General features: G+C 38.9%; 1 protein-coding gene across 1 annotated transcript in view; it reads left to right on the forward strand.

Annotated features, from left to right (window-relative positions):
- The window catches only part of CAST (calpastatin), a 364,012-nt gene that overhangs the window by 2,785 nt on the left and 347,238 nt on the right, over positions 1-13,989 (forward strand). Inside the window, exon 2 of the mRNA XM_053701507.1 lies at positions 885-976. Coding sequence (XP_053557482.1) covers positions 920-976 — 57 coding nt within the window. The 5' untranslated portion in view covers positions 885-919. The remainder of the gene's footprint in view (positions 1-884; positions 977-13,989) is intronic.

Consider the following 13,989-nt stretch of genomic DNA (forward strand, 5'->3'; position numbering starts at 1 on the left):
AGAAAACATATTGGGTCATAAACTTCTATTTTCTCAAAACTTTTTTTTAATTTAATTTATTTTGCATTATAATCAAAAAAATGACATCTATGCTGATCCAAATGGAAACTGCTGCTGACCCAGTGCAAGTCATGTGACCCAGCTATGCGTTTAGCACTGCTGATTGGGTTAGAGCCAGTTTCCACTTAGGATTAGCAGTTGTCTGGGGCTCCTGAGCTATACTTTAACTATGGTTTTAACTAAAATTTGCATCGGTTAAACACATATAGGTGTAAGGTCGTCAGTTTTAATATTACATGCTCTAACAAATTATAGAAATTTACCTAGACTATAACTATAATGGCCCTTAAACAGCTAATGTAAAATGCAATACATCCGCACACCAGTGCATGTCATTTTTTGATGGGGAAGTTTGACAGGTGTGTGTATTCATACCAGCTCTGCCAGGCAGGGTTATAGTGCCAGGAACCACACCAAGATCATGCCCGAGGGAGTGACAGCTAGAGGGTGTGTCCCAGGCACTAGGGCCTGAAGAATGCTGCACAATCTGTTGGACCTGTAGATCATTTTATCTTAGCAAACATTTCACTGATTTGAGCTCGGGGATATTACCACACCCATGTATACCCTGTAGGCAAGATATGCCCAGGCTTGAAAACGAAGTGCAGGCCCCTAGTCACTCTGAGTAATACACCAAATATAATCAAAGTATATCAGGGCTGGAGATAGAGCTCAGCGAGCCAGGGATAAAGCTGCTCTTGGCAAGGGGACAGGAGTAGGCAGAGGAGGGGCTTGTGAGTCTGTTCAGCTGAGCTAGCTCGGAAAAGCTGTTTCATGCAGTAGGAAGTCACTTAGTAACTTGTCTATTTTTTATTTTACCACAGTCCAACACTCAAGTGAAGAAACAACAACTGAGGACATGTCTAAGCCTAATAAAGGGAAGAAGCACTCGGGAGGTGCCAAGGGCCAAAAAGAGGTAAGAGTTATAGCCAGGCTAGTAATCAGGTCACTGACGATGCTCAGCAACAACTCTGCAGACTCAGGAAGAAGAGCTCAGAAATGCCAGGTTAAAATTCAGCTGTGCAGGCCTGCAGCACAGGGGCGATACGTTACTATTAGCCTGCAGCACAGGGGCAATAAGTTACTATTAGCCTGCAGCACAGGGGAAATAAGTTACTATTAGCCTGCAGCACTGGGGCAATAAGTTACTATTAGCCTGCAGCACAGGGATATCTGCAATGCAAGGCTGCCAGGCAGAGGTGGCATTAAGTGAACGGTCAAAGTTAAAGTCCAGAAGTGTCTGAGAAGAAACCCTGGGATTGGGCGGTTTAGATGGCAACAACAAATGCAGTATGGCATTAGCCTGAGATGGTAGCTCCGCTATAACAGACTGAGGCCGAACCACAGATGTTATGAAATTGGGCTGAGGGAGTTTGCCACAGATATGGTGCCATGCGGGTAATTGCACGCCTGGGCTGTGAGTCACTAGGATGGTAGGAGGTACAAGCTGCTGGCCCACTACTAAGTATTGTGCAATGCGTCCCAAGGTTGCTTGGTCCAAGGTGGCCCAATTATAGGTTTCCTAGCGTCCCAAGTCTCCTGCGTAATGCTCGTCTCTGTAAACTGAACTTATATAAGCTGTGACAACTGTGATAATTATATATTCTAAAAATACTAAACGCCGATGTTGTGGTGTCATCTGTGCCAACCAACTACAAACACTGGGCTGAGTAGAGATAGACGCTCAGTACAGACTATCACAGGGCGTGGTGGTGTCTGCAATTCCACTCTCAGCACAACACACAATGTTTCAAGAGGAAAAAAATCTACAAAATGAAAACACAACCCTCCCTGTGTCAAGGAGCACTTGGGAGGGGACAGTAAAGGGCTCTGCCCACAGCCATAGGTGTATGCAGATTAATGCCAGTCTGCACCCTGGTTTCATTTAAGTACATGGGATTACTACTTATTACTAGGGGTTAAAACGCAGGAGAACTTCACTATGGCTTTTGCAAGTTGGTGGTATGCTACGGTAAATATAATCTTTTCTTTATTTAGCAAACGTTTTGTATTGATGCTTAAACTGAATTCGTTTTCATCTACAAGCAGAAAAGAAGAATAAAAAGTAATTTTACAAAATCGTTATTTGCTTAGTGCTGGGAAATAAAACCGTTGGTTGGTTCTTTCCTATTGTACTGGGAGACATTAGGGAGCTGCCACTAAATTCTTTGCATTTCTCAGCGGTGCCCCTTTGTTCTAAAGGTCACAGCTAGCAAACTTCCTAAACTGATAAAAAAATGTAGTGATCATTTCTATTTGTGCAGTTTAGATCTACTTCTTTGTAATTTAAAAAGCTTAGAAAACATAAGATAATTGTATTAATTTTGTAACTTTATAATGCATCTAGTTCCTTTTATTTGCATGCCTACTAAATAAAGCTCACAGTTAATCAGACACAATATGTACTATGTAGGTATATATGATAGTTATTTATAACAACAAAAATAGTTTTTTTCTTTAAAGTTTTTGGCCATTCATTCCAGTGGCTGTTTCTAGGCCATAACATTTGAGGTTGAAAAAATAAATATAAATGCATACATGGTGCAAGGGTTGACATGAGAGACTTATTTACACCATACTTTTTTTTCTTTCTTTTTTTTTTTAACTCCCCCATTCTTCCTCATTGACCTTGCTCTTTATTCAAATTAGATCACTGGACATATAAAATAGGCACCACCTTGCAATTTCAAGGCAGCTTGAACTTTTTTTTCCCCCCAGGGAGGTTACTGTAAGGAATAGATATACCCAGAACTCACCAGCATCCAATAGAACTGTTAATATAACTTGTGGTAGCCTTTGGCAAAATAACACCTGTTTGTATAATGCACTCCTGTCTTAGTATTTAAAGGGACAGTATACACTCATTTTCATATAACTGCATGTAATAGACACTACTATAAAGAATAAGATGCACAGATACTGATATAAAAATCCAGTATAAAACTGTTTAAAAACTTACTTAGAAGCTCTTAGTTTAACTCTGTTGAAAAGGTAGTTGGAAAGCCCACTGCAAGTGGGAAATAAGACCACCCCCCTCTTTTGCATATGAAAAGACCCTTTACACAAACAGGAGCAAGCTGGAGTAGGTAGCTGACGGTATTCTCATAAAACTTTGGGGCTTGGTTAGGAGTCTGAAAATAAGAGCAATGTTATATAAAAATAAGCAAAACTACATTTTTTTTTAAATTAAAATTTTATGGGCTATATAAATAGATCATCTACAAAACATTTATGCAAAGAAAAAAATGTGTATAATGTCCCTTTAATGTATCCCTAAAGCACCACTAGAATAATCAGTTACTGACAGGGATTAGCACAATACAAGTAAAAACATTGTAGATCTGTTGGAATCTGCCACCCACACCCTTCCTGTGAAACTCCATTTTAAGCAATGTAAGTAGATTGATATATTTTTTTGTTGTTATGATTATATGCTGGGCAGCAGGTTGCTTAGTACACTACTGATTGTTTACTGTGACTATACTGTAAACATTCCCTATTATAGCACCTCTACTATTTATCTGCATTTATATATATATATGTTTGTGTCTTTTCAAGCATTGTGACATTTCTGTTTTGGAATAAGTAATATGATAATGTATGATCATATAAAGATCTTGGCATTATTCTGTAGCTTAATTGTTTAAGGAGAGTTTATCCGAGTTGGAAAAAAAATGGGTGTGATAACAACGCTTTGCCATTATGTTTCCTTACTACAGAAAAGGGTGTTGCACTTCGAGTGTAAATAGCCCCATCCATTTACAATAATGTATCAAATTATGAATGGCACAATTTAGTAGTAAACATAGGCAGATCTTTAAAGCTTCGTGTCCAGCATTCATCCAAGGGGCCATATCTTCTTCAGTACTAAATAGCGTGCATTACATTTCGCCATATTGAGTACTTTATATGCAGATTGTACCCTTTTCAAATTTAAATTGTACAGCTTCAAATTTGAAATGTAACTTTAATGTCCATTTAGAGCAGTGATTAATCCCTCCTTAATTTGAGATTTATGTGGGTTTTTTTTTGCAGAACTGACTCAGTATTATTTTAAAGGGACATGCAACTAAAAAAGTTATATTTTACATTTCAGGCAGAGTGTATAATTAAAAAAACTGTACTTCTCTTAGCAAGTTTACTTTGTATTCCAAAACCATAGAGATATGTGTGTGTGTGTGTGTGTATTTAAAGGGACAGTCGAGTCCAAAAAAAACTTTCTTGTTTCAAATAGGGCATGTAATTTTAAACAACTTTCCAATTTACTTTTATCACTTTTGATTTATTCTTTTGGTATTCTTAGTTGAAAGCTAAACCTAGGAAGCCTCATATGAAAATTTCAAAGCCCTTGAAGGCCACCTCTTATCACATGTTTTTTTAATTTGCTTTTCACAACAGGGGAGAGCTAGTTCTTGTGAGCCATATAGATAACATTGTGATCACGCCCGTGGCTTGTGGCAGATACTGCACTAATTGGCTAAAATGAAAGTCAATAGATAATAACTTAAATGTCATGTGATCTGGGGGCTGTCTGAAGAGGCTTAGATACAAGTTAAAGGGACAGTTTACTCAAAAATGTTCTCCCCTTTAATTTATTCCCAATGATCCACTTTACCTGCTGGAGTGTATTAAATTGTTTACAAGTATTTCCATTACTCTTATATTGGCAGTTGAAATAGTTTATTTAGCCTATGGTATCCCCACCCATCCTGAAAGTTTTTGGCCTCAAGGCCAAGCTGTGTTAACACAGCCAGTAGAATAAATTACACTCCCAGTGGATTATAGAAGAGATAAGGTTATAAAATGTAAAGTTTTCATTGTTCTCTCTAAGTATTGGTGATTGGCTTATGGACAGATATAAGATAAAGAAGCAGGTATATGTACACAATGTGATAAAGTAATACGATCTGATTATACCTACAAGCTCAACCCATTTTATTAGGTTGTGGGTTCAAAACACAAAATCAGCTAATTCATATACACAAAAAAGCCATAAAAAGCAAATCTCATAGATTTTATACTCTGCAGCTGGTAAAAAAAGTAATTGGAAACACATTAAGGGAAAAACATTTTTACAATATACTGTTCCTTTAATCACAGAGGTAAAAAGTATATTAATATAACAGTCTTGGTTATGCAAAACTGGGGAATGGATAATAAAAGGATTATCTATCTTTTTAAACAACAAAAATTCTGGTGTTGACTGTCTCTTTAAGGGTTTAACTGTTTGAACAGGTAGCATTTCTATCTGTTTGGGACGTTGCTTCCTAATGTCAGCCAGAATGGTGGAGGTAATTACATTGGGTTTTGAAACTTTTTTGCGATATCCTGGTAATAATTAAAAAAAATAATTGTCTGGGGGTTAAACAAGTCCAATTAGTTGTGAAATTTGATAAATGAAAGATGGTATTTAAATGTGTATTAAAGGGACACTGAACCCAAATTTTTTATTTTGTGATTCAGATAGAACATGCATTTTTAAGCAACTTTCTTTTCTTTCTTTTCTTCATTCTCTTGGTATCTTTATTTGAAAAGCAAGAATGTAAGTTTAGATACCGGCCCATTTTTGGTGAACAGCATGGGTTGTTTTTGCTGATTGGTGGATAAATTCACCCACCAATAAACAAGTGCTGTCCAGTGGTCTGAACCAAAAATTGGCTGGCTCCTTAGCTTAGATGCCTTCTTTTTCAAACAAAGATATCAAGAGAACGAAGAAAAAATGATAATAGGAGTTAATTAGAAAGTTGCTTAAAAGTGCATGCTCTATTTGAATCACAAAATAAAAAAAAATTGGGTTCAGTCAGTGTCCCTTTAAGTTTCTAGAATTCAGACTGCGATCAGAACAAACAGGACTGGCACATGTTAATTATGGGGCATTTATTTCAACAAACCAATAATCTAAAAAGCGCTGTTGATAAACAGGTAAAACGACTGTTGGTGATAATGTAGACATTATTTGTTCTCTTGTTATCTTTATTTGAAAAGCAGGACTGTAAGCTTAGGAGCTGACCCATTTTTGGTTTGGCACCCAGGGTAGCGTTTGCTGATTGGTGGCTACATTTAGCCACCAATCAGCAAGTGCTACCCAGGTGTTGAACCAAAAATGGGCCAGCTCCTAAGCTTACATTCCTGCTTTTTCAACTAAAGATACCAAGAGAACAAAGAAAAAAAAATATAATAGGAGTAAATTAGAAAGTTGCTTAAAATTGCATGCTCTATCTGAATCACAAAAGAAAAAAAATTGGGTTTAATATCCCTTTTAACAATAGATTTTTATGTGCACTAATGCATGAGTGCTGCCGGCACTGGGGAGCTACAGTTCATTGAGGGAACCATGAATGCCAACATGTACTGTGACATACTGAAGCAGAGCATGATCTCTTCCCTTCGGAGACTGGGCCGCAGGGCAGTATTCCAACATGATAACGACCCCAAACACACCTCCAAGATGACCACTGCCTTGCTAAAGAAACTGAGGGTAAAGGTGATGGACTGGTCAAGCATGTTTCCAGACCTAAACCCTATTGAGCATCTGTGGAGCATCCTCAAACGGAAGGTGGGGGAGCACAAGGTCTCTAACATCCTCCAGCTCTGTGATGTCGTCATGGAGGAGTTGAAGAGGACTCCAGTGGCAACCTGTGAAGTTCTGGTGAACTCTATGCCCAAGATGGTTAAGGCAATGCTGGAAAATAATGGTGACCACACAAAATATTGAAACTTTGGGCCCAATTTGGACATTTCCACTTAGGGGTGTACTCACTTTTGTTGCCAACAGTTTAGACATTAATGGCTGTGTGTTGAGTTATTTTGAGGGGACAGCAAATTTACACTGTTATACAGGCTGTACACTCACTACTTTACATTGTAGCAAAGTGTCATTTCTTCAGTGATGTCACATGAAAGGTATAATAAAATATTTACAAAAATGTGAGGGGTGTACTCACTTTTGTGAAATACTGTGTGTGTGTGTATATATATATATATATATCTATCCTCAATATAAGAATCCGCCCTCCTGGGTCAGCCACCTGAACTTGCACTCCAAAATTACACCAAACAAACCAACAGTGAAGTCTCAGGATTTTTCAACAAAGGATACATTTAATTGACGTTTTGGGGATGCTTTTCCCCTTCTTCAGAACAAAGAAACAGTGTAAATCTCACTCTTAAATAGTGCAAAACAATAACACTCAATACCTCAATTCCTGTGAAAAAAGCGCCAAACAATTACAAACATTCTCAACTCAAATCATCAAACCGTAAGTGGAAAATCTAACCACTTCTGATCCGGTGTTACAAAACATCTGTTTGTAACCCAACAGTGAAACAACTTCAATGTCCCAGTTATTACAACAAATAAACATGTCACAAAATACATAACACAACTTATAAAGTAAACTAAATTTGATGAAGTGAATACCAAGAAACGGACCAGGTACTACCTACTGTCCCGGAAGTGACATCACCATTCAATACTGGAAGTGGGGCTTTGAGAATATTCCTCCGAGTCACAGGATCCCCAGGCTAAACCGGAAGTGAGGCATACTTGGTATATGTAATGTGTGTGTCACAGTAATCGGTTGCCTACCGGAAATAGGGCATAGTAAAAATTAAAGTATGCGTGCAACTAATAAATTCGGGCCAGACCAGAAGTGGGGCATAGTGTGGACCATAATAATTACAGTGCCTTATTTACCATTACTATAGAGTGAAAAATGTGTATTATTATTATTATTATGATTTATTTGTATAGCGCCGCCAAATTCCATAGCGCTGGGTACAATGATAGGGGTATACAATGACAAAGATTTGTGATAAAATACAAAACATAACAAAACTAAACAAATCTAGCACAGGAGGAAGAGGGCCCTGCTCCGGAGAGCTCACAGTCTATAGGTTTAGGGTGCAGAGACATAAGGTTGGGGTGGCTTGTTACATCGGTTGTATTTGCAGCAGTGAGTCAGGCAGTTCATGTACATGTATTAGTTTGGTTCGGATGCGGGATGGAGGAGAGATGGTAAGCCTCTCTGAATAGGTGGGTTTTCAAGGATCGTCTGAAGCTATACAAGGTTGGAGACAGTCTAATGGAGCGGGGTAGAGAGTTCCAGAGGACAGGAGCAGCACGTGCAAAGTCTTGGAGGCGGGAGTGGGATGTAGAGATAACAGGAGTGTAGAGACGTAGGTCAGAGGTTGATCGAAGAGGACGGGATGGGGAATATCTCACGATGAGAGAGGAAATATAGTTGGGAGTTAGACTGTTGAGTGCTTTGTAGGTTAGGGCTAATACTTTAAATTGTATTCTGGAGTGTATGGGGAGCCAGTGTATAGAGTGGCAGAGCTGAGCAGCTGATGTAGATCGTCGACTTAGGTGGATGAGTCTAGCAGAAGCATTCATAATAGGTTGGAGTGAGGAGAGGCGGTGTTTTGGAAGGCCATTTAAGAGTAGATTGCAATAATCAATGCGTGACAGGATGAGGGAATGAATAAGTATTTTTGTAGTTTTTTGAGTAAGGAAGGGACGAATTCTGGAAATGTTGCTTAGGTGTGAACGGCAGGATTTGGTAAGCGTTTGTATATGTGGGTTGAATGTGAGTTCTGAGTCTAGTGTGACCCCAAGGCAGCGGACCTGGGGTGAGGTGTTGAGAATAGAGTCTCCAACCATCAGAGAAATGTCAGGTGTCGGATGTCTCGAAGAGGGGGGGGATAAGAAACAGCTCAGTTTTGGACAGATTGAGTTGGAGGTAGTGTGAAGACATCCAAGAGAAAATTGCAGAGAGGCAGTCAGAAATCTGGTTGAGTAAAGAGGGAGAGATATCAGGAGAGGAAAGATAGATTTGGGTATCATCAGCATATAGGTGGTACTGGAATCCAAAGGAGGCTATAAGTTTTCCAAGGCAGGATGTATAAAGAGAGAAAAGCAAGGGACCCAAGACAGAGCCTTGCGGTACTCCAACTGAGAGAGGCATAGGATCACAAGATATGTTGTTAAAGGAAACTGAAAACTAAAAACTGTTTATATGTATAAACGTGTAATACTAATTTCAAACAATCTCATAAACTTTGTGTTAGTTGTTTGTATATACAACTATATACCTTGGCACTTAATAGATATTTCAATGTATACAGTAAGTTTGTAACAATATAAAACACAGAAAGTATAATTATATAATTAAATACTATTTAACTGGCTGTTAAATAGATACTATTCCTATCTATGGATAGTGTCTCACAAATATAGGATAGTAATAGAATAAAAAGGACAAGAAAAAAGAAGAACATAAACTATGTTAACATATTTCTCCAACACCTAATTTAGCTGTTAGCTACATACTAACATTAATTATTGAGAGCAAAAGATTGACTACTGGTTTAGGACAAGCTAGGGTAGCTAAGCAGAGAGACAACTCTATAATCATATATTTTATGGATTATGCATTCATACCAGCTAAATTGTAGTCAACAAAGTGATAGTGCAGGGCCTTAATGATAAATCAAAAGGGGTTATGGCAGAGAATATTTGTGTTCCAGATGACAGGGTACCACACCTGGATCAATAGAATCCTGGGTGGAACCCATCTCAGGGATGAAAATGCACATGTCCAGTGTCCAAAGACACCAAACTCCTGCAACACTCCTAAATACGGAAGATACTCCCGCTACCCAACAACCCATCAGCACTCGTCTGGAATCACATAAGACTACCAAGATCTGGCATAGAGTTCAATCCTTTAGGGGCAATAGTGTCCAATCTTAAGATCCATTCGGCCTCCCTTTTGAGCAGCATCTTATTTCTGTTTCCGCCTCTGGATGGTTTTGGGATATGGTCGATTAGGATCACTCTTACTGAAGCCACCAGGTGTTTGGTCTCTAGCCAATGGCGGGCCAAAGGCTGGTCAGAGCATCCCTTACCAAGGGCTTGTCGCTAGCAGTTCTATGGTTTGCCATGCGTTCCCGTAGCATCCCCAGCGTTTTTCCAATATAATGTTTTCCACATGGGCAAAACAGCATATAAACTACATATTCCGTAGTACACGTAATGGAATGCAGGATTGTGTATTTATTATTATGTGGGTGGTGAAACTTCTTTGTAGCTATTAAGCCATTGCAGGTAGTACAATTCAGGCACTTGTAGCAGCCTCTAATGTCAGTTGTGCTGGTGGTTTGATATGAATTGATAGGATCAGTTCTGACCAATAGGTCTCGAATATTGGCATTGCGTTTATAGCCCACTATAGGGGTAGTGGTTCTTGCAAACATAAGTTTAGGGTCAGAGTGTAGAATAGTCCAGTGTTTCCTAGCTGTTTGGCCCAACTGTTTAGTATTAGGAGCGAATGTAGTGGTAAATATCAGTTTTGGAACTTCATCTTTATTAGTAGTCCTCTCTTGAAGAAAATCCTCTTGTGATAGTCCTACAGGGAGTGCAGAATTATTAGGCAAATGAGTATTTTGACCACATCATCCTCTTTATGCATGTTGTCTTACTCCAAGCTGTATAGGCTCGAAAGCCTACTACCAATTAAGCATATTAGGTGATGTGCATCTCTGTAATGAGAAGGGGTGTGGTCTAATGACATCAACACCTTATATCAGGTGTGCATAATTATTAGGCAACTTCCTTTCCTTTGGCAAAATGGGTCAAAAGAAGGACTTGACAGGCTCAGAAAAGTCAAAAATAGTGAGATATCTTGCAGAGGGATGCAGCACTCTTAAAATTGCAAAGCTTCTGAAGCGTGATCATCGAACAATCAAGCGTTTCATTCAAAATAGTTAACAGGGTCCAAGCTGTATAGGCTCGAAAGCCTACTACCAATTAAGCATATTAGGTGATGTGCATCTCTGTAATGAGAAGGGGTGTGGTCTAATGACATCAACACCTTATATCAGGTGTGCATAATTATTAGGCAACTTCCTTTCCTTTGGCAAAATGGGTCAAAAGAAGGACTTGACAGGCTCAGAAAAGTAAAAAATAGTGAGATATCTTGCAGAGGGATGCAGCACTCTTAAAATTGCAAAGCTTCTGAAGCGTGATCATCGAACAATCAATCGTTTCATTCAAAATAGTTAACAGGGTCGCAAGAAGCGTGTGGAAAAACCAAGGCGCAAATTAACTGCCCATGAACTGAGAAAAGTCAAGCGTGCAGCTGCCAAGATGCCACTTGCCACCAGTTTGGCCATATTTCAGAGCTGCAACATCACTGGAGTGCCCAAAAGCACAAGGTGTGCAATACTCAGAGACATGGCCAAGGTAAGAAAGGCTGAAAGACGACCACCACTGAACAAGACACACAAGCTGAAACGTCAAGACTGGGCCAAGAAATATCTCAAGACTGATTTTTCTAAGGTTTTATGGACTGATGAAATGAGAGTGGGTCTTGATGGGCCAGATGGATGGGCCCGTGGCTGGATTGGTAAAGGGCAGAGAGCTCCAGTCCGACTCAGACGCCAGCAAGGTGGAGGTGGAGTACTGGTTTGGGCTGGTATCATCAAAGATGAGCTTGTGGGGCCTTTTCGGGTTGAGGATGGAGTCAAGCTCAACTCCCAGTCCTACTGCCAGTTTCTGGAAGACACCTTCTTCAAGCAGTGGTACAGGAAGAAGTCTGCATCCTTCAAGAAAAACATGATTTTCATGCAGGACAATGCTCCATCACACACGTCCAAGTACTCCACAGCGTGGCTGGCAAGAAAGGGTATAAAAGAAGAAAATCTAATGACATGGCCTCCTTGTTCACCTGATCTGAACCCCATTGAGAACCTGTGGTCCATCATCAAATGTGAGGTTTACAAGGAGGGAAAACAGTACACCTCTCTGAACAGTGTCTGGGAGGCTGTGGTTGCTGCGGCACGCAATGTTGATGGTGAACAGATCAAAACACTGACAGAATCCATGGATGGCAGGCTTTTGAGTGTCCTTGCAAAGAAAGGTGGCTATATTGGTCACTGATTTGTTTTTGTTTTGTTTTTGAATGTCAGAAATGTATATTTGTGAATGTTGAGATGTTATATTGGTTTCACTGGTAAAAATAAATAATTGAAATGGGTATATATTTGTTTTTTGTTAAGTTGCCTAATAATTATGCACAGTAATAGTCACCTGCACACACAGATATCCCCCTAAAATAGCTATAACTAAAAACAAACTAAAAACTACTTCCAAAACTATTCAGCTTTGATATTAATGAGTTTTTAGGGTTCATTGAGAACATGGTTGTTGTTCAATAATAAAATTAATCCTCAAAAATACAACTTGCCTAATAATTCTGTATATATATATATATATATATATATATATATATATATATATATATATATATATATATATATATATATATATATATATATATATATATAATCCTTGAAAAGTAAATGCACTCACAGGTCTTCTCAATCAAAGTGAAAACAAAGGTTTGTTTTATTGATGTAACGTTTTCAGGGATATCTTCCCCTTCATCATCATAACATAAAAGTGAAAATGTGGCCAAATTATACATACATACAAAATGCAAAAACAAATTAACAAGCAATACCTGTGTATAATCAGTGAATTCAAACCTATCGGCATCAAGCTGGAACGCACACCTTGCGTTCCACACAGAGTGAAAAAAAACGGAAGTGCTATGTGTCTAAGCACTACCGGTGTGAGAATGTCAAAATAATATATTATCCGATTTTAACAAGTTAAATTTTCAAATGTGATCTATCCTTTTGCACCAATCATATCTTAATGCTAATGAACCACTTCAAACTGTGAGTCAACATATACTTTTTCATTACTAGCATCATAAGTAATACATGTGAAAACACCAAGAAAATAAAATCGACATTACGCATTAAACACACATCAGTTGTTACTGTATACACCATACCCAGATGTGTGACCTATGACTTATTTACAACGTACTCTCTCAGGTCTCTCTCTCCCACCTCAGAGGAATTGTGTGCACGGCACTGCCGCTGGTTACCATGGCAACCCGGATAAACATAACCGCATGCACATTCCATCTACGGTGTCCGAGATAGCTCAGAAAACTTTAGGCCTGATGTTTGCAAGTACCAACCAGGAGTGATAAATGCTCCACAGCCCTAAGGCCACCCCGTTTGGAATATCACAAAATAATAAAAACAAAATATACATAGAAAAAACATTTTTGAAGATATTAAAAACAACAAGCTTAATAGAATCTAGGCATATTCAAAGTAATGCCCTTTCATTACTTTTGGTAATATCAAATTGAGAGCTATGCCCTCAATGTCATGGAATTGACATTCATCAAATAATCGTACTAATGTTGCCGTTTCCCGGCACACAAGTTGCAACACCTTAATTCAAATGAAAGATAACTATAAATACGGGGCAAGATAGTTAACCCACAAGTGAGGTATTGTATGATCTCTACACTGACTTCCATTCTTGTTAGATTATATTGTATAGTACTGGGACCGGGTGTACTTCACCCCTACTGTAACATATCCCTTATGGGTAACTGACAGTGCACAATTATGAAGCATATATTGTCTCATGATTAGCATCATACACATAATTGTCATACTGCATCCATTCTTTATAAGTCCCCAATACACACACAGAGGGTGTCATTAATTTTCACTGGAGAGATTAAGCCAGATACGCCTGGATCGTTGGGTCTAGGAGAACGCTAAGTGGGTAACTTTTAGAATTAGGACATATTGGCTACATGGTGCCAAAGGATCACATAATGACCCAATTGCATCATGGGACTTGGTTTGAAAGCAGTGGGTCTACCCTCCATAGGGTCTGGCCCCCAGTTCCACCGGTCCATACCATATTCTATTTCTTGCGTACCCCAAGTATGTATCTCCACCCTAGATTAGCATCTTGAAATCTGGTGGTGAATTAAGCCCCCCTGGGATTATTGTGCCCAGGCAGTACATCCACTTGGCTTCTCGTCGGAG

Source organism: Bombina bombina, chromosome 2, assembly GCF_027579735.1.
Source record: "Bombina bombina isolate aBomBom1 chromosome 2, aBomBom1.pri, whole genome shotgun sequence".
In the NCBI taxonomy this organism is placed as follows: domain Eukaryota; kingdom Metazoa; phylum Chordata; class Amphibia; order Anura; family Bombinatoridae; genus Bombina; species Bombina bombina.